This window comes from Chinchilla lanigera, unplaced genomic scaffold (genome assembly GCF_000276665.1).
Source record: "Chinchilla lanigera isolate Chin_1 unplaced genomic scaffold, ChiLan1.0 scaffold00118, whole genome shotgun sequence".
Taxonomy (NCBI): Eukaryota; Metazoa; Chordata; class Mammalia; order Rodentia; family Chinchillidae; genus Chinchilla; species Chinchilla lanigera.
The window spans coordinates 1,603,096-1,628,436 of NW_004955519.1; the positions used below are offsets into that span (position 1 = coordinate 1,603,096).

Below are 25,341 nucleotides of genomic sequence, written 5' to 3' on the forward strand. Positions count from 1 at the left end.
TTTTTGGTTTTTCTCCGGTACCGGGAACCGAACTCACGACCTTGTGCTTGCCAGGCAGGCGCTTTGCCGCTGAGCTAAATCCCCAGCCCCTCTGCTCTCGCTTCTACCAGGGACCCCAGGCCTTGCAGAGGGAATGTCTGAAGGGGCTGCAGTACCGCTATCGGCCACATGAGGGAAGACGTGAATAAGGTTTACAATTTTGGCTTCCTTTTTTCCTTTTTTTCTTTTTTCTTTTCTTTTTTTTTTTTTTTTTTTGAGACAGGAACTCATTATGCAGCTCAGGCTGGCCTTGAGCTCACTTTGTAGCCCAGACTGGTCTGGAACTCGCAAGGATCCTCCTGCCTCAGCCTCCAGAGTGCTGGGATTACAGGTGTGTGCCACCATGCCCAGCTTAGCTTCCTTTTTCCATTCACTCCTGACTCCTAACAAAAACCCAAAAAGAGCATTTCTTTTCTTCTCAAAACAAAATTTTGTTTCCATTACATTCTTTTTTTTTTGTCTTTTCAGACAGGGTCTCGGTATACAGTTCAGACTGGTCTTGAGCTCACTTTGTAGCCCAGGCTGGTCTTGAACTCGCAATGATCTTCCTGTCTCAGCCTCCTGAATGCTGGGATTACAGGCTCTGCATCACCACGGCTGGGTCTCCATTAGATTCTTTTTTTTTTTTTTTTTTCCATGTCAGACGGGTAATGTGCCGACGTCATAATAAGGTTTGAGGGAGACACATCTCATGCACATGGCATGAACACCCAATCATCGTGCTCATGAACCGAAGGACCTCCATTAGATTCTTGTGTCTTGTGGTTACTGACACTCTCACATCCTGTCCTCACCAAGTTCCTGACTGCCTGTAATGTATATGTTTTTGCTTCTTGGAGTTTCATAATTAAGTTTGTTATTCTCTTATAATAAAGACATATCATGTATTCTTACCTGTTCCAGGGAAGAGGAAGCTTGAATTCTAATTTCTTTCTTTTTTTTTTTGTTTCCTTTTTTTTGTTTTTCTCCAGTACCGGGAACCGAACTCACAACCTTGCGCTTGCCAGGCAGGCACTTTGCCGCTGAGCTAAATCCCCAGGCCCAGAGACAGGTTCTTTCTATGTAGTCCAGCCTGGCCTTCAACTCACTATGTAGCCCAGGCTGGCCTCGAACTCACAGTGATCCTCCTGCCTCAGCGTCCCGAGTACTGGGATCATAGGTGTGTGCGAGCAGTCCAGCCCTCTTGATTGTTTTGTTAGGTGAATTAAAGTTAGTGAAGATTGATCTCTCCCACAGCAAGGCTGTCGTCAGTGTACCTGATTGGGATTTGGATCACCTTCTGAGACCTCTTTCTCTTAGGTCACTGACCTAAGCCCCAGGAGGCGGGCACAGGGTGCCATGCACAGGCCTCATGGGGCTGCAGCCCAGCGGGGGGGGTGGTGGTAGTCGGCATCTCGGTGGCTGCCGGCTGCAGTGCTACGAAGGGTATGTGGGGCATTGTGCTTGGGAGCGGTGTGAGGGCTGCCGCGGGGTCCTCCGGCCAGCCTTTCCCAGGGCCCCATCTCCAGCGGGAGGCTATAGCGCGGGCTGGGGATGAAGAGGAGCGGTAAGGGGGCAGGAAGGAGGACTGGGCTCTGCTGAGGCCCTGAAAACCTTGTATATGCTAAGGGCCGTGTACTTGCTACACAGCAGGCACGCTATCACTAAGGTGTTGGAACTTCTACTCTTTATTTATTTTCATCTTTTTGAGACAAGGTCTCCCTATGCAGTTCAGACTGGCCTTGAACTCACTGTGTAGCCCAGGCTGGCCTTGAACTCACAGCGATCCTCCTGTCTCAGCCTCCCACGTGCTGGGATTATACTGTACCACTCAGGTTCTACTCTTGCTTATTTTTTTAACTTTGTCTTGTTTTCCTGGTCATACTCTGAGCACTTCCCAGCCCTTCACTTACCGTAGTGTTGAGCATGTACTGTACTAGAACCTCAAGTGCTGAAGAATTAATTTTGTTTTAGTTTTTGTGGTACTGGGGATCAAACCCTGGGCTTTCACACTGAACTACATCCCTAGCCCATTTTACTTTTTTTCATAGCACTGGGGATTGACCAGGGCCTTTGCATTGGCCAGTGCACACACATGTGCGAAGACAGTTCCAGTTCAAGGCAGAGAGAGAGAATTTCTATAACATCCATGTCAGCCTGGTCCCGCAGGTGGGCTTTGCACATGTGTGTGTGCCCGGCCACCTGACACAATGCAATATCCCCAGCTCTCTTTATTTTTTGAGACAGGGTCTTGCTAAGTCACTAAGATACCTGAGCTGGGCTGGGATTTGTGATCCTCCTGCCTCAGCCTCCCATGCTGATGCAATTAGCAGCAGGCGCCACCACGCCTAACTAGAGAATTAATTTTAAAATCCATGTGATCGACTTTATTTAATATGACGAAGACGAATGGGTTAAGGTGAATTTTCTCTTAGTCTAAAGTAAAAAGCTTTAAGTAACATTATTGGAAATATGTTATAAGTAAAGTTGACATTTATTAAGGCTTATGCTGCCAGGGATGTTCATGGGGGTTTTGCTACTGTTTGCTTCGGAAAGCCAGCATGTTTTAATAACAGGAATTGACACAGCAAGGAGTCTGCTCAGATACAGCAGGCAAGGCGAGAGGGGGGAGAGAGACAGCCAGACAGAGGGGGAGAGAGAGGCTCTAGGCCGAGCCCAGTAGCTGTCACTTTTCTGGTATTGTCCCTGGATTAGAGTTCTTCTTTCCAAACGGGGGTCATCATCAAAACTAGCTTATTGTGTTCCTCTATGATAAGTGACCCAGGCTGGGCTTGAACTTGCGACCCTTCTGCCTCGGCCTCCCAGTGTGCTGGATTCTAGGCCTGTGCCACCAAGCAGGGCGGACCCATTATAAACATCTAATGCAGTGACTTGGAGCATCGGCGAGCCTCTGTTCTTGGGCAAGCATGGAAGTGCATGGTATGCGTTTTCTACTTGTGCATGCACTGCGCAAGACTTTTGCTCCTTTCCAGTTGTTTCTGTCTTCTCTTCCCAGCTGGGCGGCACCATCGGAGACATCGAAGGGATGCCGTTCGTGGAAGCGTTCAGACAGTTCCAGTTCAAGGCAAAGAGAGAGAATTTCTATAACATCCATGTCAGCCTGGTCCCGCAGGTGGGCTTAGCACATGTGTGTGCCCGGCCACCTGACCTTCCTTTCCCGTGATGCTTTGTGGCCCTTGTTGGACACAGGAGCCACTACTTACCCGGAAGAGCTGGACCTGCTGGGTACTAACAGGACCTGTTCCTTTTTAGCCCAGCGCCACCGGGGAACAGAAAACCAAGCCCACACAGAACAGTGTCCGTGCGCTGAGGGGCCTGGGGCTGTCTCCAGATCTGGTGAGTGGAGTGCAGTGGACCTCTTGGAGGATGACCTCCCTGTTTTATTTATTTTAATTTGTTTGTTTTGTTTTTTGAGACAGAGTCTTGCCATGTAGTTTAATCCAGACTTGAACTCGCTATGTAGCCCAGGCTGGCCTTGAACTTGCAGTGATCCTCCTGACTCAGCCTCCAAAGTGCTGGGGTGACAGGTGTGCATCACCACGCCTGGCTATTTATTTTAATTTACTGTTCCTTTTTTGGGGGGTGGGGAAGGGTCTCTCTATAGAGTTCAGGCTGGCCTTGAACTTACTGTGTAGCCCAGGCTGGCCTCAAACTCACAGCGATCCTCCTGCCTCAGCCTCCCGAGTGTTAGGATGACAGATGTGCGCCACCATGGCCCACTCTGTTTGCATTGACTGAAAGCCACATTCTGAACCTTGGCTCCACCGCGCCTCCCAGATGGCTTGACACTGTGGTTGTACTTGGTTGTCTTGGTCTCCTGTGCTCGGCCGTGCTTCCAGTCCTGAGGGCCCGGGGTGACCCAGTGCACCCTCACCTGGGGCTCTCAAGGTGGGAGAACTGGACACAGAGGCCAGCGGCAGGGGCAGTCAGCTCCCGGTTGCTGACAGAGCAAACCTCACCCCAACAGATTGTCTGCCGGAGCTCCACACCCATTGAGATGGCTGTGAAGGAGAAGATTTCCATGTTTTGTCACGTGAACCCTGAACAGGTTGGTGCCTGTGGCTCTTCACTTTTAAAAATTGTTGTATTTAATTCTGAAACCAGGTCTTGCTAAGCCATTAAGTTGCCTAGGTCGGGCTCTACCTTGCAGTCCTCCTGCCTCCGCCTCCCGAGCGGTGGGATCGCGGGTGTGTGCCACTCCGCCCGGCTTCCTGGTGCCCTGTGCATGAAGAGAATTAAACTGCCAGTCACTCCTGAGTTGGGCCACCTTGCTGAGGCCCGTCCGAGTCGCCCGCCTTAGCAGCCTGCTTTCTCCTGGCCGGCAGGTCATGTGTATCCATGACGTGTCCTCTACCTACCGCGTACCCGTGCTCCTGGAGCAGCAGGGCATCGTGAAGCACTTCAAGGAGCGGCTGGACCTGCCCGTCGGCGACTCCTCCAGCAGCCTGCTGCTGAAGTGGGGGAACATGGCTGACAGGTGGATATCCCGGGGCCCCACGCATGTGCATGTGGCCCAGCTCGGCACGTGGTAGAGGGTTTTTCTGTCTTTGCAGATTTCTCTAACCTCCAACTTTTCTGGACTTAAACCAAAGTGGATTGAAAGAATTTGGGCTTTGGCTGGAATGTTTTTTTTACTCAGGGGGGATTTTGATTTATTTCTTAGTTTCTGAGTATTTTGTCATTTAAAATATTCCAGGTTTTCTGTTTTGTTTGTTTTTAGGATTCAGCTAATACTTTGTTTCTCTTTTCTTTCTTTGACTTTTATTAGTACATGTTTGTAGCACATAATTACTCTATTCTCACCTAATATTTTCTAAAGCGAATCCTTTTGTTTGAAACAGAGCCTGGCTGTGTAGTTCTGACCTCAAACTCCCAGCAGTCCCTCTGCTTCAGCAGTCCCTCCCGAGCGCTGGGACTACAGGCCTGTGCCACCATGCCCAGTGCTTCTATACTTTCTAAAGCCAAATACATCTGGTCTTGGTACTAAGTTTGCTGCAGCTGCTGTACCAAATTACAGTAGCACTTTGTGCTTTCCCAATCCTGGGGGTCACAAGGCCCAAGTCTGGATGTCTCTGCGCTGAGGGACCCACTGGCTTGTGGTGCTTGGCTTATGGATGTGCCTCTCTGATGTCTGCCTCCACCTGCACACTGCCTTCTTCTCATCTCCCTTCCTCGTCTCTTGTAAGGGCCAGGTATGGTGGTGGTGCACGCCTGTAATCCCAGCACTCAGGAGGCTGAGGCAGGAGGATCACTGCAAGTTCAATGCCAGCCTGAAGAACTACATAGTGAAACTCTGTCTCAAAAAAACAACAAAACATACAAATAAAGGGTAGGAGAGCTGGCCTGGGACTTGAGGTCAGAGTGGCACCCCTGTCCCGCCTTGGGACATGCGAATCCCCCCCCTCCCCCCTGCAGCAGTGGCTTCTTGTAGCACTACAGGCCGGCCCTGCACACCTGGGTGGAGGAAAGAGGGTATGCGGTGCACGGAAGGCTGCTTGGGAAGTGCAGCCACCAGGTGCGTCTCCTTCCCTACCTGTGAGCGCGAGGAGGGTGGGACAGTTAGCAGCGGAAACAAGGCCAGGGGAGAAGCCCAACCAGCTGCCCAGGGACAGGAAGCCCCGCCTCTCTCTCTGCCTGTGCTTCCGCCAGTTTTTGCACCCTCTACCAAGAAGTGGAGTGAGGCTGAGCAGCTGTGTTCTCTGGGGCAGCAGCGACTTCAGTAGGGAGTTAAAGGGTTTTTGCCCGAGACAAGGTCTTGCTGTGTAGTGCAGGCTGGCCTTGAACTCCCTGTAGGGCCCAGGCTGGCCTTGAATTCAGGTTGATCCTCCTGCCTCAGCCTCCCAAGTGCTGGGATGACAGGCGTGCCCCACTGTGTACTTGTCCTCCTGTGACTGTGATAGGAGCCGAGTTTCCTCCTGGAGGTAACATTTTCCTGAGGTGTTTGGGGAAGGGCTGGCACCACGTTTCTATTTCCATAACTAATCCCAGAGCGTAGCTCTGTCCTGTCCTGGGAAGGGAGTTCCGGACGAAAGCAACGTTATAGATTAGGTCTCGTGAAGAACTGTGCCTAAGTGTCTTGGGAAGAATGGAACTTTCTCATAGAAATGATGGCAATGGTTTGTAATATTTCAATCAGTTCTTTTTTTTTTTGAGACACGGTCTTGCTATGCAGTTCACACTGACCTTGAGCTCACTTTGTAGCCCAGGCTGGTCTCAAACTTGCAATGATCCTCCTGCCTCAGCCTCCTGAGTGCTAGGATTACAGGCCTGCGCCACCATGCCTGGCTCTTATAATTTTGTTATTTAGACTAGTTTGTTTGTTTGGTTTTTTTTTTTTTTGGTGGCACTGGGAATCGAACTCATGACCTCATGCTTACAAGGCAAGCACTGTGCCACTGAGCTATATTCCCAGCCCTCAAACAGTTTTCCTAGCACCATTCTTAGGTGCACCGTGAAGACCTGGACTTTTGGGGCTAGCTAGGAACGGAAGCATTGGAAACGGAGATGCTCTGAACACGGCTTCTCCTACGGTGTCGCCTTCCGAAGTTCCAGTTGGAATGTTTCCTTTTGGCCCCAGAAGCCCTTTCTTCTGCAGTGTCATCTTATAAACTCGCTGAATGAACAGCTCATGTTTATGAGGCAGCTTTTTTTTGGTACCGGGAATCAAACTCAGGACCTTGCACTTGTCAAGTAAGCACTTATGCCGCTGTGCTATATCCCCGGCCCAAGGTGGCTTTTTACATTTTTTATTCGGAGTGCTTTTTTCTCTGAGCAACTGATTGCCATCTGCCCCTGTTTATGTAAGGGGTTTCTTAGGATTTTGGTATGTATTTGGTGAACAGATTTTGGTTGTTTGGAGGGGAGACTGAGTCAAATTCACCAGGTAGGAATAGTGTCTGTTCCTCAGGTTTAAAAAAGTGCCTGGAGCCAGGCGTGGTAGTGCACATCTGCAATCCCAGCACTTGGGAGGCTGAGGCAGGAGGATCGCCACAAGTTTGAGGCCAGCCTGGGCTGTAGAGTGAGACCTTGTCTCAAAAATAAAAACCAAAACAAAACGAAGTGCTCTGGGATAAAAGTGGCGGCTGCCATGGTTGCTTGTGAGGTCACTTACGTATGTATAAACTTCGTGCTCTGCGCTCTGCAGGTATGAAAGGCTGCAGAAGACCTGCTCTATTGCCCTGGTTGGGAAATACACCAAGCTCCGGGACTGCTACGCCTCCGTTTTCAAGGCTCTGGAGCACTCGGCCCTGGCCATCAACCACAAGCTCAACCTCATGGTGAGTCCTCCTGGCCCTGCAGCTTGGTCTGAGAGGCAGGTCGTGTGGAAGGGCCGCAGAGACACCCCGTGCCAGGGTCGCCAGAGATGTCTCGGACCTTGGCCTTGCACACACTCCCAGCGGGGTTGAAGTCAGCCTCGGCGCACAGGGAGAGAGCTGTAAGGAGAGCCGGTGGGCGGCGGGAATCCCACACCCCGGCTTCTCGTCTCCCCTGCTTCCCGACCCATCCCATCTCTCCTCTTGTTCAGCAAGCCTCTGTGGAGGTTTCCTCTCTTTGCTTGGACACTTCAAACCTTCCCCCACTCCCTCATCTACATACCTCCCTGTCCCTGCCAACGTGCACGCACGCGTGTGCTTGCACTTTAGCTTGCTTTCTTTTTTTAAAAAAATTTTAAAAAAATTTTTTAATTTTAAAGAGAGTAGGACATGAGAAACAAACAAACAAAAAGTAGAACAGTAGCAGCATACCAGTATCACGAACATAAACAAATCAAAGCAAGAGCATTCAAAGTGATACAGGGTCCCAAGACAAATACAAATCAACAGTGGTTGTTACACTGCGTATCGCTATCCTCAGCTACATTGCTCAGATTATCAGATGTAAGAATGAAAGATTGCTCAAAGCATGAAAGAGAAGAAGAAAGTGATTCTTCAATAAAACCTTAGAGATAATACAGAGTTTCACTAGACAAGATGGTAGGAGTTCACCATTATAATTCCATTGCATATTGTTACCTTCAAATCAGTTGCTCAGATAGCTTGCTTTCTTTCGTGTTTTGAGACAGGGTCTCACTGCGTAGTCCAGGTCAGCCTTGAACTCACTGTGTAGCTCAGGTTGGTCCTGAAATTTCAGGGATTGTCCTGCCTCAGCTTCCCGAGTGCTGGGATGACAGGTGTGTGCCACCATGCCCAGTTTTCTCAATTGTTTTAATTCTCCTCCCTCTGAGGCTTAGGAGTCTGGACCTCATCTCCCCTGAGATCTCCTGGGGCTTTGGTCCTTCCCCTCAATTTTATCCACGATTCTGGTCGAAAATTGAACTGGACGAGAACCAAATCAAATTTCCTCATCAGATCGGAATGAACCTCAGCCTTGAAGGAGATTCAGCTCTTGCCCAACTCGGTTTGCAACCAGGATCCCAACCTTCCCCACAAGGCCGTGTGGAGGGCAGGCTAGGGCAGGCTTGTGGGTGCGGGCTGCAGGGGACTCCGTGCGTGTCCAACCCGGTCTGCGTGCGTGGGAGCATCTGCGCCTGTGCCTGTCTCACTGCCCCTTCCCACGCCCTGCCCCTCCAGTACATAGACTCCATTGACCTGGAGCAGGACACCAAGGCCCAGGACCCCGTGAGGTTCCACGAAGCCTGGCAGAAGCTGTGCACGGCCGAGTGAGTCCAGGCGCTGGAGCGGGGCGGGGCTGGGCAGCGGAGGAGCATGCACGTCCGCTGTGACACTGGCCACGTGACCCCACCAAGGGTGGTGGCGGGGGTGGGGAGACAGGCGGGGATGCTGTGTGGAGTGGGAGTGCTGTAGGTCCTCCTGAGAGAGACAGACGTGCATGTGCAGAGTGTGCACAGTTCAGGTACAAGAGGGGCAGCCTGCCTCTTGATGTTTTTGTTTGTTTATTTACTTACTATTATTATTTTTTGAGACAGGGTCTCGCTATGCAATGCAGGCTGGCCTTGAACTCACTGTGTAGCCCAGGCTCGACTCCAATTTGCCATGATCCTCCTGCTTCAGCCTCCCGAGTGCAGGAATTCAAAGGCGTGCACGACCGCCCCCAGCTGCACGAGCTGTTATTTTTAACGTTGCAATAGTGTTTATATACCCTAAAACTCACCCTTGTAAGGTGTGCGGCTCAGTGGTTTCTGTCTGTTCATAAGGCTGTGCAGCCATCACCACCACTTGCTTTAATTGTACTTTTTTTTTTTTTTTCTGGTATCGGGACTCGAACTCACGACCTCACGCTTGCCAGGCAAGCGCTGTGCTGCTGAGCTAAATCCCCAGCCCCTTTAATTGTACTTTGATTTGCTACATCACGGGCAGAGCTGCTGGGGGCAGCATTGTTCCATGAGGGTAGCATGCCCTTCCTGGGTGTTCCTGTCGTCTTGGTCACCTGAGACTGATGGGCTAGAGCAGTGATGGTGAACCTTTCAGAACTTTCAGTGACGCAAACAGCCAGCTGCTGCACATGTGCCATAGCTTTGCCAGCCTGGAGCTAGAAGGTCTCTAGCCAGGAAGTTTTCTTTCTTTTCTTTTTCTTTTTTTTTTTTGTAGGGGGAATTGAACTCAGGACCTTGCACTTGCCAGGCAGATGCTGCACCACTGAGCTATGTCCCTGGGTGGCCAGGAAATTTTCTTTCTTTTTGTTTTTTGTTTGTCTTTTTGAGACAGGGCCTTGCTATGTAGTTCAAACTGGCCTTGAGATCTCACTTTGTAGCTCATGCTGGTCTTGAACTTGCAGCGATCCTTCTGCCTCAGCTTCCCGAGTGCTGGGATTACAGGCATGCGCCATCATGCCTGGTTTAGCCAGGAAATTTTTATTCACCACCACTTAATTAGTAGTTCAAATCAAAGGCTGATTTTTTTTTAAAGCACTTTAACTGTTTCTGATTATGTAAGAGATCTTTGAATTTTGTTTTGTTTTCTGAAGTTGTCATAGCTTCCTCATGGGAGGGAGAGTGCAGGCACTGTGCGCTGGGTGGGCGATGGCGCCATGGTTGGGGCAGTGCTTGTATGCCAGGGAGCCAGGCACAGGTGTACCAGGCTTGGGGTGGGGGCTCAGCAGCGTGAGCAGCTGCACATACAAGTGTTAGTCGGAAGAGTTAATGCCTGACCTCACTTACCATCTTCTTGTGCTGATTTCAGTGGTGTTCTTGTGCCTGGAGGCTTTGGACTCAGAGGAACCTTGGGAAAAATCCAAGCAATTTCTTGGGCAAGGACAAGGAAGATTCCCTTTCTGGGTAAAACTCATGTTTCTTGATTCTAATTATGAATTTTTTAATGCAGTGCTAGGGATTGAGCCCGGGCCCTTTGCACTGACCTACACCCCCAGCCTTTTTTATGTTGTTTGAGATAGTTGCTAAATTGTCCAGGCTGGGCTCAGACTTTTGATCTTTCTGCCCCAACCTCCCTGAATGCTGGGATTACAGACCTGTACCACCACACTCGGCAAGTTTATAGGTTTTTTTTCTTTTTTTTGGAAACAAGGTCTCCTTATATAGTTCAGGCTGCCCTTGAACTCACAATGGTATATAGCTCAAGCTTGCTCTAAACTGGTGGTGATCCTCCTGCCTCAGCCTCCTTTTTGGCATGCACGACCATGCCTGGCTAAGTGTATTAGCTTTTTTGACACCTAGTAGTGGTCATACTTACTAAAGTTTGTGATTGTGAAGCTGTGAACTTCAGTTTGACACTTTAGGCACCAAATAGTCTGCTGCAGGGGTTAGCAAACTGTCTTAAGGCCAGATTTGGCTCATGGGTGTTTTTATAAAGTTTTGCTGGAACACAGCCACACTAATTTCTTTGGTATATGGTTAAACAACAGTGTTTGAGATCCTACAGCTTGCAAAGCCTAGAATATTTGTTGCCAGACACTTTAGAGATAAAGTTTGTTCCCGCAGGAGAACTTGCACTGTTCTGAAAAGTTCTGGGTGGTCCGGACCTGGGAGAAGTCTCTGCCTCGGCCTCCTTTCTCCGATTCCCCCCCAAACCTGTCCTCTCACTGCTGTAAGCAGAGAGCTGCTTATCAGAAGTCTGAATCTCTGCAGAACAATTGCAGTTGACAGGTTGAAACTGTGTACTGAGTCCAGACAAGATAGTACAGAAAGACCAGTTCCTGCCCTAGGCGCAGCGCTGGTAGAATGCGGTAGAGTCTGTTTCTTTTGTTATTTTAAGAGACAAAGTGTCTGTGTTGTCCAGGCTGGCCCAAAATATGGGCTAAAGTGATCCTCCTGCCTCAGCCTCCTGAGTAGCTGGGATTGGAGTCGCACTCGGCAGAGTTGGGGCTTTTGAGTGCCCTTGTTTAAACTGCGCAGCATGGTTTCTGGCCAGAGACCAGAAGAGGAAGGCCCTTGCTGTGTTACCCAGCCCTGGGGACGGGAAGAGAGGATGGGGACGGGAGGGGAGGCCTTGCCCCCCATTACATTCCTGGATACGGCCCTGGCGACCCCTTTTCAGAAAAGCCACATCACCTTGGTACTTGTTTTGCTTCTACTGTGGTGTTAGTTCATTGGGACCATCGTTTTCTGTGTAAACTTGGTTTCTTTTTTTTTTTTGGTCTTTTTGAGACAAGGTTTCACTATGCAGTTCAGGCTGACCTTGAATTCACCTTGTAGCCCAGACTGGCCTCAAACTCATAGTGATTCTCCTGCCTCACTCTCCTGAATGCTGGGATTACAGAATCACAGGTGTGCGCCACCATGCCTGGCTTTGTTTTTTTTTTTTGGTCTTTTTGAGACAGGGTCTCTCTACATATTTTAGGCTGGCCTTGAGCTCACTTTATAGGCCGGGCTGGTCTTGAACTCAAAAGGATCCACCTGCCTCAGCCTCCCAAGTGCTGCGATTATAGGTGTGTACCACCACACCTGGCCCTGGCTTTTTTTTTTTAAACTTGGCTTCCATCTGAGTGTGGTTAATGTTCCTAAAATAATGCTCATCTTATATGTAGAAGGCTTTTTGTGCTGGGCGTGGTGGCACGTGTCTGTTGTCCCAGCACTTGGGAGGTTGAGGCAGGAGGATCCCTGTGAGTTTGAGGCTAGCCTGGGGTACACAGTAAGAGCCTGTCTCAAAAAGCAATGAATAAATAAATGAGGTTTTTTGTTTTTTTGGTTTTTTGTTTTTTTTTTTTTAAGGAAGGAAAGGTTTATTTAGCTTACAGTTTGTGGAGGTTTCAGTCCATACTTGGCTGACTCCAAGGCAGAGTGGCACATGGCAGAGGGCATCAGTTCAAGCAGCGGAAAAACAACAAGAGCAGTAAGAGCAAAATGGAGGAGCAGTGGCAAGCAGCCTCTTTCCCTCCCTTACACTGTATGCAAACTATGCACCCCAGGGCGGGTGTAGCACTCACATCCATATTGCCAGCATTGGACCATGAATCTATCATAAACTCTAGAAGCCCGCCCCACGACTGCATGAGGATTTGGGGGGACATGCAGACACAAACCATAACAGTGCCATAGTAAATATCACAGACTAGGTGATGTAACAATAAAAATGTACTTTCCTAGTTTCTCAACATCCCAGAGGCTACAAGTCCAAGATCAAGGTGTGGCAAGATTGGTGTCTTCTGAGATTTCTCTCCTTGGCTTCTAGATAGTGTTTTCTTTACTTTTTTTTGTACCAGGAATCGAACTCAGCACCTCGTGCTTGCCAGGCAGGCACTTCTGCCACTGAGCTATAGCTCCATCCCCTCTTTCCTTAGCTTCTAGATGCTGTTTTCTCTGTCTTCACATGTTTGTCCCTCTTCTCAGAGGAACAGCATTCGCACTGATATAGGAAAATAAAACCTGAACGGTATCTGGGACGAGTTCGTGTTCTCTAAAATTGAAGAATGAATTTTAGAAACAACAGAGGTTAAGAGCAGAATATATTTATTGAGGGAAAGAAAGCTTCTGTCCAAGAGAGGGACAGAGGAGGCCCGAGTGGGTTACCCCCATAAATAAATGAGTTTTAAAAAGTGAGTAAATACCACCTGTGTCCATTTGTTGATATATGTGCTCTTTACACTAGGCGTCTGCCTTGGGATGCAGTTGGCTGTGGTAGAGTTTGCGAGAAACTGCCTGGACATGAAAGGTGAGTCTGAGGCTGGCTAGTGACCGTTCACTTATAGAACTTTGTCCCTTACAGTATTTTCAGCAGCACCTGCAACTTTGTGAACTCTTTTTAATCTCCAGATGCCCACTCCACGGAGTTTGAGCCCAGCACCCCCGTTCCTTTGGTAAGTGTCACTGTTGTTTGGTTTCGGGCTCTTGCTTCAATGCATAAAGGGGGATTGTTAATTTTTCCTTACCGTGCCAGAACACTTAAGGTGCAATATGAATTGGTTATTATCTGTTACTTTTATATCCCACAGCGTTGCTCTCAGTGGTCTGTCTCATCATCTGTGCCTGGGAGAAAGACACAGTCCTGGCCAGATTTCTGTCTGCCGCAGCTTTCAGGCTTAATGTTCAGGAAAGGATTCAATTGGCTGTGACAACAATTTATAACAGCTAATATAAATAAATGAGCTGTCCTGTCTCTAGACTGGTCCTCAGCCTCTCTATTTTCCACATTGGTGGCCATCTATCTTTCTAAAACAAAAGTGACAACCATTTTGCTGGTCCTTATCTTCAGCCAATTCATTTTCCCCTGAAATATTCAAGCCGGGCATGGTGGCACATGCTTGTAATCCCAGCACTCGGGAGGCTGAGGCAGGAGGATCGCCACAAATTGAACTTTCTAGTATTCTTTTTTTTTTTTTTTTCCTGGAATTGGGAATTGAACTCAGGACCTTGTGCTTACCAGGCAGGTGCTGTGCCACTGAGCTATATCCCCAGCCTGATCACCACAAATTAGAGGCCAGCCTGGGCTGTATAGTAAGTTCAAGGCCACCCTGAAGTACACAGCGAGACCCTGTCTCAAAAAATCCCAAGAAAACAAAACAAAGCAAAACAAAAAAGTAGGTAAATGTGTTTGTATTTCTGTAACTCCCTCACTTCCTGGATGAAGGGTGGCACATGCGGTGCTTTTTCACTTAATGTTATATGCCGGTGATGCCCCCGTGGAAGGGTGTGGAAATACGCTTCATGATTTTTTATAGCATTCAGCTCAAGCCGTAATGAGCTATAGCTTCCCAACCCCGTGGTACTTTAGAGTCTTAAGCTCCGAAAGCCTGATACCAGCGAAGGCTTCCTTATCTGGCTTTAATAGAAATGGATTTCCTGAATAACAGCTCAAATAGCGGTTCCAGGAAGACCGTGGATTTCTTCTCTAAGATATGCTATGAGGTGGGAAGTGATTTGGCCAGTAGGTGCCACTGTCTGATAGCTTTGGTGAGGTGAATTCTGTCTCGACTGTTCTTTACCCAGTGTGTGTGTGTGTGTGTGTGTGTGTGTGTGTGTGCATGCGTGGAGGAAAAATTTAAGATACAGATAAAAAAGTTCAGCCCTGTAGAAGAGGTATAAAACTACCTCTCACCCATCCACCTTTGCAAATTTCCCTTCTCTGGGGCAACTACTTTCATCTCGTTCTAGTCCAGAGATTGCACACACATGCATGGATATGTATCCCCACTTTTCGGTGCTAGGGATTGAACCCAGGGCCTAACGCATGTTAGGCAAGTGCTATACTGCTGAGCTATAGCTCTAGCCCCTGTATTCCCATTTTATTTTATTTTTTGAGACAGGGTCTTGATGTGTAGTTCAGTCTGGCCTTGAATTCACAGTGATCCTTCTGCCTTGGCCTCCCAAGTGCTGGGATTCCACACATGGGCCACTGTGCCCAGCTTCCCTTCAAATGAGTACACATGGTGCTTGAGGCCTGGCCGCACCTTGCTTTTGGGCCCAGCACCCTGCAGCGGCTCCTAGGGACCTTTGCCGCTTGTCCTGCTGTGTGCTCTGCATGCAGTGGTGCAGTCTCATACTTAGTTTGTGCCCCTTATTTTGTTCACTATAAATTGTACTACAAATGCTTCTCCGCCTGCAGGTGCCTGTGTCCTGCCCCCCCCCCCCCCCGCACACCTTCAGGGGGCCCTAGAGGGAACTGCTCAGGGGTGGGATGTGCATGTTCTGTGTCCCCAGGGCGCCCGTGCCCATAAGCGAGCTAGGCGAGGAGAGTATCCCTGATGTTTCCGGTCGTTCCAGCAGCAGCGTTAGCCCTGTGCTGATGGCAGAGTCCTGCTAGAGGAGAGTGAGGTGCAGGGCCTCTCGGCCAGTGCCAGCAGCCCGAGCATTTGCTGTACTGGAGCGAGTCAGTACTTGGTGGATCATGGGTGCTCTGACCCTTGTGGGGGAAAGTAAGCAATCCAGAGAGCGGGACGGCCTTGTATGTTATGTTTGCTGCTCAGATCTGTTTCTTGGACCATTGTGACACTCCCTTGGGACTCCCCATGCACGTCATGCTTGCTTATGAGCTCCATGTTGACACTGGCATCCGGGACAGATCTAAAAGGAAATAGCTCTTAGGCACAATAAAAGGCAAAATTGCTGGGCCTGGCAGCGTATGCCTATCATCCCAGTGCTTAGGAGGCTGAGGCAGGAGGATCACTGTGAGTTCAAGGCCAGCCTGGCCTACATAGCTGGACTCTGTCTCAAACAAACAAAACGAAAAATTAGTTAGTTAAGAAAATAAAAGAAGAAATAGCTTTTTCCCTGTGGATTATGATCTCACTAAGTCTGAGAGTGCCCGAGAATGAGTGCAATTGATTTCACTGCGTCTTTTCTTTGTTTGGCCCTAAAGTATAATATAAGGTCTAGGGTGTTGCAGGATATTCCGGGTTGGTTCTACAAGTAGCTGTGGTTTTCTGTCCTGCCTCAAAGTCTTCCGAGATGACACTTACCAGGCATCTAGCGAGCTTCCCTTCTAACTCTGCATCAGTCCACCATGGCTGCCGACAGCAATTTTTGTTGTTGTTGAGAGAGTCTTGTTATGTAGCCCAGGCTGGCCTCAAACTCTTGGCCTCCTCCTGTCTCAGCCTTCTGAGTGCTGAGATTACGGGCTTACAGACACCCTTGAACTTGACTTTGCCTTTGGGTCTTTCCAGCTGATCTGAAGGGTAGCTGGTGGTGCCACAGACGTTCTAGCTAGAATAGCTTGGCCTTTGAGGCCTGCATAGGATGAGTGCTCTCGATGCAGTATTAACAGTGTGCACCTGCCTAACACTCAGCATTTCTTCTGTTTAGTGGAAAAGATAACTCTAGAAAGTGGGACTGTGCGTAAGATACTCCTTTCAGAAAACAGAATCCGTGTTCTGTTTTCTAAATACAGCAACATACATGTACACTTGGATGGTGGTATTGGTGAGGAAAAACAAGAAATTAAAGCATTTTAACAAAATGCTGATGGGTATTTGAAATTGTGATATTTGATAATATTTCAATTTAATTGAAGTTTTTTGCAGTACTGGGGATTGAACCCACGGTCTTCATACTATGCTACATCCCTAGCTCCCCTTTTTAAATTTGGAGACAGAGTCTTGCTGTGTAGTTCAGGCTGGCCTTGAGTTCACCATGTAGCCCAGGCTGACCTTGGTTTCCTGGTGATCCTCCTGCCTCAGCCTCCCAAGTGCTGGGATTACAGGTGCATCGCTACTCTTGGTTTTTAGTTTTTTGAGACAGGGTCTGGCTGTGTAGTTCAGGCTGGTCTTGAACTCACTATGTAGTCCAGCTGTCCTCAAACTCATGGGGATCCCCCTGCCTCAGCCTTCTGAGTGCTGGGAACCTACCAGGCCTGGCTCTCCTCAATTTTCATTACTCATCATAAGTATGACTTTTATTTATCCCCTTTTTGATCCAGGAATTTGCAAAGTTAGAATTAATTTTAAATGTCATAGAGATTTATGAAATAGTCCCTTATAGTTCATACTTTTTTTTTTTTTTTGGTATCGGGAATTGAACTCAGGACCTTGCGCTTGCTAGGCAGGCACTTATGCTGCTGAGCTATATCCCCGGCCCTAGCCCCTTACAGTTCAAAGCTGATTCAGGTGAAGGGCAATTTACATTCTCTATTAAACATAATGAATGCATTACATTTTCCTGCCTTTAGTTGCAATCTTGTTTGAAATATTTCCTCTTCCTTATTTTTCAACAACATCATATGGCATGCAAATGAAGAGACGTTTGAAAGAAACAGCTCACTTAGCGTAACCAAAAAACAACTCTTATTACTTGGAGGACTGAGAGCCTTTAGAACACTGAAATAAGTATTCCCACTGACACAAAGATCTGCTAGGGATCATTTGGAAGTTAGTACCCTGAGCCTCCCATCAAGGCTGAGGCAGGATGTTCGCTGGGAGTTGGAGGCCAGCCTGGGCTACACAGTGAGACCCTGTCACAAACAAACAAGAGAAATACTTCTGGAGATCTAATGTATAACATGGTGATTCTGCTTAATAATACTGTATTGGCTGGGTGTGGTGGTGCACGCCTGTAATCCCAGCACTCAGGAGGCTGAGGCAGGAGGATCACTGTGAGTTTAAGGCCAGCCTGAACTACATAGTGAGACCGAGTCTAAAAAATTCAGAAAAACAAAAATATTGTATTGAATATTTGAAATTTGCTGAAGACAGTAGATCTCAAGTGTTACACACACATCAGGTAACTGTGTGAGATAAAGGATATAGTCTGCTTGGTTTTAATAATCATTTCACAGTATATATACATACCAAAACTCATCTTGTACATCTTGAATATGGACAATATTTGCCTGTTTTACCTTCATGGAGCTTGTTGGTTTGTTTGTTGCTTGGTTTGTTTGAGATAGGTTCTCACTATGTAGTTCAGGCTGGCCTTGAACTCACTGTGTATCCTTGGCTAGCCCTGCAATGCATGGGGATCCTCCTGCCTCAGCCTCCGAGTGCTGGGAACACACGTGCGCCACCACTGCCTGTGTAGTAATAGAGCTTTAAAATACCCACAGACGTTTTCCTTCCTGCCCAATGGCTCATGGCATCTCAGCCTGTCTCCTACCTCCGTCTCTTTAGCCAATTCTGCCCTTTGAAAGGAGACTGTGCAGCTTGGAGAGGGTCCATTAGGAATCCTGAATCGGGGGAGAATCAGAATATTAATAGTGAGTCACTAAGTGCATACTTCAAAACTAATGTATATGTGTATGTATGTATGTATTTGGTTTTTTGCGACAGGTCTCACTATGTAGTTTTGCGACAGAGCTCACTGGCCTTGAGCTCATTATGTAGCCCAGGCTGGTCTGGAACTCACAATGATTCTCCTGCCTCAGCCTCCCAAGCGCTGGGATTACAAGTGTGCGTCACCACACCCAGCTTCTCATTACATTAACCCTTTTCTGGGTCTGGTCCAGACTTGCTGGCTGGTGATGTCAGAGGTGTGGGAGTTGGTACCCTGTGCTTCCCCCTAACGCCTGGCCCACAGAAGGGGCTTTGTGGGCGTTGGAGCGGAAATAGTGCATGTTTACTTGGGGAGGGGCTGATTCATACTGAGGACAGGGGCTGAAATGAGACACTAGCACGAGCTGCATATGAAACTTAGCAGCACACAGGACTCCAACCATAGACTAATGGTGTTTAGAAGGAAGCTGTGAACATCTTAAAGTGTTAGAATGTCCCATTTACAGCATTAAAGGATAACTGATCATGGCTGGATAGTGTTATCCTGGGAATTAAACCAATTAACGCATCACATTGATTGAATAAAAGAAACCCTGTATCACTGTTGACTCAGTAGACAGCCTACAATACCAGCAGCCTGGTGCTCGCAGTCTCCTGGCAAACTGGAAGGAGACTTGTTTTTTGAGACAGGGTCTTGCTACGCAGTTCAGGCTGGCCCTGATCTTACTATGTAGCCCAGCCTGGCCTTCAACTCACGGCAGTCCTCCTGTTTCAGCCTCCCGAGTGCCGGGGTTACAGGAGTGTGCCACCACGCCTGGCTGGTCATTGGTTCTCGGTGGTAGGTTGCACATCCATATAGCTGAAAAGTCCAAATGTACACTGAGCTGTTACATGAGAAGTGGCTCTCCCTTCCCTGCCTCCAGCTGCCCAGCTGTGTCCTGACATTACTGGTGTTAGTTTCTGTGTGAACTTACAGAGAGTTCTTGTCCCTACGTATTTCAGCCAATTGAAATACATATCTTCCCTCTGCCTCCAAGTCCCTGTTACCTATTCGTCTTGTGCCTGGCCCAGTCTGACTTCCCCAGATCCTCACAGCAAGCAGAACTTCCGTGTCTGGGAGGTGACTGTGGCCCTGTGCAGTCTGGGGACAGGCCCCTTTCCTGCCGGACAGCCAGTGTGAGTGTGCGTGCTGCTGGCCACCTCAGAGGGCCTTCAGGCTCCTGGGAAATGATGACACCAACGTGATGGACTGACCTGGCATGTGTGTATAGTTAGGATAGGAAGCCGAGCATGGTGGCGCATGCCTGTAATCCCAGCACTTGGGAGGCGGAGGCAGGATGATTTCTGTGAGTTTAAGGCCAGCCTGAACTACATAGCGAGACCTTGTCTTAAACAAAATTAAAAAAAAAAATTGTTTTTGAGACAGGGTCTTGCTAACTTGCTAACTTGCGCATTCTTCTTTTTCTTCTTTTTTAATGGTAGGAAAGTTTATTTGAAAAAATAAAAGTGAAGGGTAAGGGAGAAACTGACTCTGCAGAGTGAGCTTGGGTTGAGAAGAGGAGGAAAGCCATAATAGCCTAATTTGCCCATTCTGGACTGCAGTTTATGATTCTCCTGCCTCAGTTTCCCAGAGTGCTGGGATTACAGGCGTGTGCCACCACACCAAGCTTTTTCTTTTCTTTCTTTCTTTCTTTTTTTTTTTTTTTTTTGTCTTTTGAGACAAGGTCTCTCTATGCAGCTCAGGCTGGCCTTGAGCTCACTTTGTAGCCCAGGCTGGTCTCGAACTCATAGTGATCCTCCTGCCTCAGCCTCCCAAGTGCTGGCATTACAGGTGTGCGCTACCACACCCGGCTTTTTTCTTCTTTTTCTTCCTTTCTTTCTTTTTCTTTTTTTGTGTTTTACAGTGCTGGGGATGGATGGAACCCAGAGCCTCATGCATTCATGCATGTGAGGCAAGTGCCCTACCACTGAGCTAAACCCCAGTCCCACTTTTTAAATCTTAAAATAGATGACTAATGTTATTTTAAAATCTAGTAACTTATATTTTTCAGGTTTTAATTTTATGAGTACATATTTTCAGTACATAATGAGGCATTCGTCCTGAGGAGCCAGGTGTGGTTGCACACCTCTTAATCTTTTTTTTTTTGTTTTTTTTCCCCGGTACTGGGAACACCTCTTAATCTTGACCCTCACTAGACTGAGGCAGGAGGATAACCAGGAATTCACGGCCAGCCAGGGCTACATAGTGAGTTCAAAGCCACTAAGTAGTGAGATCCTGTCTCAAAAAAACAAAAAAAAGCAAAGCAAACAAGCAACCCAAATACGTTCACTGAGCGTAGTCAGTCCTATGTACACAACACATCTATCTATCTATACTTATTTTTTGAGACAGTGTCTCACTATGTAGTGCAGGCTGACCTCAAACTCCGGGCAATCCTCCTGCCTCAGCCTCCCGAGTGCTGGGATTACAAGCCCTCGCCACCATTCCTGGCAACACATCTACATTCTTTCCGCGTCCCCTTCCTCTCCCCTGGAATCTACTGGATGAATTCTGACAGTCAGTACTCAACAAGGGCAGCAGTCTGCAAAGTTCTTTATTGATAATAACTGGGCCGGGTCACACAGCTGTAAAGAACTCAGCCCGAGGCAGTGTGGCTTCCGCACAGGCTGGAGTCCTGGCCTTCTGCTTTCCAGATCCTTCTTTAATGGGATAACTTTTTTACAAACAGTTGGAATTCTTCGAAACTGACTTCCCCGTCGCCATTCTTGTCCAGTTCTTTGAAGAGGTCGTCTAAGGTGCTTGCACCCTGGTTTCAAAGAAAGGGTGGGACAAGGGGAGGGAAAGTGAATGAGATCAGGTAGTGCTGTTTTCTTTCTTTTTTTTCGGTACTGGGAATCAAACTCACGACCTCGCGCTTGCCAGGCAGGTGCTGTGCCGCTGAGCTAAATCCCCAGCCCCAATGCTGTTTTCTTTCTTTGTGAGACAGGGTCTCACTATATAGTCCGGGCTGGCCTTGAACTCATGTAGCCCAGGCTGGCCTGGACATTGCAGTGATCCTGCTGCCTCAAGCCTTCTGAGTGCTGGGATCACAGTGTTTGGGGTGTGCAGGACCCTCTGCTGCTTCTGCTTGCTGCAGCTCGGCCTGGAGAGGTGTGCGTGAACCCTGGGCCGGCCCTGAGCGCGGGGCGTGTCACAGACAGAGGTGGGTGAGCCCTGCTGTCCCCTGCCCTCCCACCGCCGCCACGCTCACCTTGAGCAGACTGGGGAACTCCGCCTGGACCAGAAGCTTCAGCTCCTCCTTGGACAGCTGGTCCGGGTCGCCTTCTTTGGCTGCGTATTTTTCGAAAATGCGCTTGAGCTCCTCGGGAGACTTTTTAGCGGCCATGGCGGTATCCTGCAAACTGAGAGCAATGTGAGCTTCCCGGCAAGCTCCGCACAGTGTACGCGGAGTGTCACCAGCGGTGCAGGCCTCGCCCCTGGCAAAGGTGCAGAAGGGAAAGAGGAGGAGCAGAGAGTGCAGGGCTGCGAGGGCAGGCACTGGACTGTCCAAAGTGTTTTAGAGAGACTCCTTTTGGGGCAGGGTGAGGCTCCGCAGTGGGGCCCCGGCCTAGCAACCCCATGCCCTGGGTTCCTCTCCACACAGGAAGGAACCTGCTTAGATAGTGTGTTCGGTGTCCATCCTGGGTGCATGCCAGCTGGCGGACAATCCCAAAGACAAGCCCTGCCGTTAGTACCCGCCCCATAGCTGCAGTCTCCAAGAAAACCTGCCCTCAGCTGATGCCCGAAGGGTACAACCCCACGTTCTCCCTGCCTCGGGTCTTTCCCGCCATTCTGAGAAGAAGGAGGTTGCTTCGAGCAGGAGCGCTCCCTCCCACTGCCGCTCGGACCGCACTGACCTGCTCGGCGGCAGCACGGTGCTGGGAGTCAGCAGACGCTTGAGCCGCAGCGAAGGCCGAGGACTTTTATAGTCCCGCAGACACGCCACCCTGATTATGAGATTTTCCTTTTGTTTACCATTTAAGGGTAATTATTAATGGTTTCTGAAACCCAGGTTTAAGACTGTATGAACTTCTTAATTAAGGGCAAGATCCAATGACGGGTGTTCCCATGGTCCAGAGTCCTGGGAGTCTGGAGGTGTCTGCCCCAGACTGCACTGTCCCGCCCGTACGCAGCCAGGATATCTGCTCGCGCTGCGCGTTCTGGACTTAGCTTCATGTGCTGGATTGCTTTCAACTCAGTTGCATATTTAGGCTTGAAAAATGAGCTTTCTTCATATCCAGAAAAAACAAATACTGTCCAGAAGAACAGTATGACACAGCTTTCAAAATAAGTCTGGCCCTTGAAGACCTGCCTCATAAGGGTTTGAACACAGGGATGAATGCATGGAAGGATTGCTTCAGAGGCTTGAGACATGCAAAGCAGAGAGAGACACACACAATCACTGGGGGTTTTGTTTGGCAAAGCAAAATTACTGACATGGTCATTTTTCAACATTTTTGTTATTTGTTGTTCCATGTCTACTTTTTCTCATTATCCTATTGTTGTTTTATTTTGTTTTTGAGACAGGGTCTTGTTACGCAGTTTGGGCTGGCCTTGTTATGCAGTTCATATGGACCCTGGGCTGGGCTCGAATTCCCAGCAGCCCCCCTGCCTCCCCTTCCTGTGGGCTTGGGTTACAGGTGTGCGCCACCCTACCTGACCACATTGTCCTTTTTCATACCCAATATATTTTGTGACTTGTGAAAAAAACTTGTGGAAACACTTGGCAAATGCTTATATAATTGCAAATGCTTCCAACTGTTTGCAATTGTCAGGTTTCAAACTTGGAGACAAAAATTGACCTCTCTTGGCAAGAGTTTCACGAAATAAGTAGGACAGCTAGGCATGGTATGCATACCTGTAATCACAGCACTCAGGAGGCTGAGGCAAGAGGATTCCTTCAATTTCCAGCCTGGCCTGGAAAAAAATAAAACAGCCCCACCCCCAACATAACGAGGATGTTTCCAGGAGCCATGGATCTAGTGCTGATTGTAACTCACGGGAAGGAGTTCCACATCGACTCTGACAGCTCTGAACAGCTTTGAAACACTTTTTACATTTCCACACTTAGACCATGTATAAGCCAAGGCCTGCATGGTCAGGCTGTCTTACTCTCTGTGGCTTTGCAGCTCTAAATTTCTAAGGATTTATTTACACTGCAGGGCAAACAGGACCCCTTCCGGAGCTACTCGAGAGCTTCCTGCCGGTACTGTGCAGTCTTGGATGGGTTGTTAGTGTTTGGACTCAGATTAAGTGGTGATGGTGTGACCAGTGTAGAAGACGCAGCAATGCACAGGCCGGGGCTAGGACAGGCCTTTTGGTTTTAGCTGTGAGATTTTACCCAAACATATTCTGATTCTAACAGTGCTTTTTTTTTTTTTGTACTGGGAATCGAACTCACAACTTTGCACTTGCCAGGCAGGTGCTGTGCCGCTGAGCTATATCCCTGGCAAAGCAACTCCCTTTTTTGTTTGTCTTGGTTTTTTTGTTTGTTTGTTTATTTTTCTTCCTGTACTGGGAATCGAACTCAGGACCTTGTGCTTGCCAGGCAGGTGCTGTGCCGCTGAGCTAAATCCCCAGCCCCCTGACAGTGCTTTTTAATCAAGCTTTCAGAGAATTTCCAGTGCTTTTATGTGTAGGCTCTATTCTCCGGGGAGGAAGTGGGCTTTTGTGACTAATTATAGTGAGAACTGTCTTTTTTCCCAGCATCTTAAAAAAATATTCCAAGTCTACAGAAAAGTGGCAAGAATAGTACAGAGAATATTCATCCACTATTTGACCGCTTTCACTGATGGCTAACGTTTCTGTCTTCCTGTCTCTGGAGCACGTGAAAATCTATTGTGGGCACCTGGGTGCTGCCCCCAGCTCTAAGCACCACCATGTGTCTCTTACAGAAAGGACACTCTGCTATGTAATCACAAAGCCATCGTCCTAGCCCAACTCCTGTCTTCTCAGTTGCTTCAGTAGCATTATTATTATTTATCTCTTTTTTGAAACAGGGTCTTGCTATGTAGTTCTGGCTGGCCTTGGACTCACTATGTAGGCAAGGCTGGTCTCAAACTTGTGGTGATCCTCCTGCCTCAGCCTCCTGAGCACAGGGATGATAAGCATGTGCCACCATGTCTGGATGAAATAGACTCTTTTTTTTAAATCATCCGTTCTCTCAAATTATCACCTGTGTGCTAAAATTGTTGGGTAGGTTATTATAGTTGTCGTGTCTATATTGAAGGGATGATTTTAATAGCCATAGGTTGTACGACAGGTAACACCTCCTATATAAACACACCTAGCTTGCACAAGGCATGTGGTGCAGGTAACATATATACTTTCTAGGAACCATTTTTGATGCAGTATTGTTTAAGAGCTTTTTAGCCTACAGTCAGGTTGTGGTGGCGCATGCCTGTAACCCCAGCAGTTGGGAGCACAGGGCCAGCGTGGGCTATATAGCGAGACCCTGTCTCAAAAAACCAAAACAAAACAGAAGAGCCTTTTAGGTTCCCAGTCTCTTGAAGGGAATCCCCTGGATGAGACAGGCCTGGCTGCACAGCACAACTTGTTCCTACAGCCAGTGCTGCCGGAACCGGACAGTTGCTCATCTCCCCAGCCCTGTCTCCTGAGGCTTATTTCTCTCCTTCCCTATAGACTCCAAATTGTGAGGGTAAAGCTGCAGTTGGAAACCCAGAATCCACGAGTAGATATTGTCATGAAACATTAACTAAAACCGTATGGAGGTCCGCGATAAATGCAGGGCGTGTTCCTAGAGTGCGTTGTGAAACGAGAGAGGGGCCACACGGCAGGCACAGGTAGCTCATGGAGAAATGGAGAGGCAAAGGTTACTGACTACCTTGCGGTTCAATTGCCTGATCTTTGGACAGACTTGATTTTTTTTTTCCCTAGGAAAACCAAGAGTAAGTTATTTTCAAAGCTCTGGGCATTGTCGGCCTTTTTGTTTTGTCTTCTGGGACAGGGTCTTGCTATGCAGTCTAGGCTGGCCTTGAAGTCAGTATGTAGTCCAGGCTGGCCTCAAAGTCCCAGCAGTCCTCCTGCCTCAGCCTCCTGAGTGCTGGGATCACAGGTGTGCAAATTTCAAAAAGACCCTACAGGCTGAATTGCAGCCATCCTGGAAAAGGACAGCTCACCTGCCCCTTATACCTGGTGCCTGGCTCCCTGGAGCTGCGGACAGTTTACTTTCTCTCTCCTTCCACTCTTGG

At 48.4% G+C, this 25,341-nt stretch overlaps 2 protein-coding genes across 7 annotated transcripts in view; one reads left to right on the forward strand and one right to left on the reverse strand.

The window, feature by feature from the left end:
- Ctps2 (CTP synthase 2) overlaps positions 1-25,341 on the forward strand; it is a 59,813-nt gene that overhangs the window by 15,098 nt on the left and 19,374 nt on the right. For all 5 annotated transcript variants that reach the window (XM_013507000.1, XM_013507001.1, XM_013506999.1 and 2 more), the window contains 9 exons: positions 3,035-3,151; positions 3,292-3,375; positions 4,007-4,087; positions 4,365-4,516; positions 7,184-7,316; positions 8,610-8,698; positions 10,179-10,273; positions 13,041-13,103; positions 13,205-13,248. In XM_013507000.1, coding sequence (XP_013362454.1) covers positions 3,035-3,151; positions 3,292-3,375; positions 4,007-4,087; positions 4,365-4,516; positions 7,184-7,316; positions 8,610-8,698; positions 10,179-10,273; positions 13,041-13,103; positions 13,205-13,248 — 858 coding nt within the window. The remainder of the gene's footprint in view (positions 1-3,034; positions 3,152-3,291; positions 3,376-4,006; positions 4,088-4,364; positions 4,517-7,183; positions 7,317-8,609; positions 8,699-10,178; positions 10,274-13,040; positions 13,104-13,204; positions 13,249-25,341) is intronic.
- S100g (S100 calcium binding protein G) lies at positions 20,600-22,069 on the reverse strand. Of its 2 annotated transcripts, none has more exons than XM_005409148.1 (3): positions 21,988-22,069; positions 21,342-21,485; positions 20,600-20,897 (listed from the first exon to the last, which is right to left on the reverse strand). In XM_005409148.1, exons 2-3 carry the CDS (start codon positions 21,474-21,476, stop codon positions 20,793-20,795), a joined length of 240 nt encoding a protein of 79 aa, XP_005409205.1. In that variant the 5' UTR covers positions 21,477-21,485; positions 21,988-22,069; the 3' UTR covers positions 20,600-20,792. The 2 variants fall into 2 exon arrangements, with proteins under 2 accessions (XP_005409205.1, XP_013362456.1); XM_013507002.1 differs by having other exon boundaries at positions 21,342-21,492; positions 21,988-22,044.

Excerpts from the sequence above, each read along its gene's own strand:
- S100g (XM_005409148.1), bottom strand. The coding sequence starts at position 21,476 with ATGGCCGCTAAAAAGTCTCCCGAGGAGCTCAAGCGCATTTTCGAAAAA. Across the intron at positions 20,898-21,341 it reads AGTTCCCCAGTCTGCTCAAG|GGTGCAAGCACCTTAGACGA; the intron begins GTGAGCGTGGCG and ends CTTTGAAACCAG.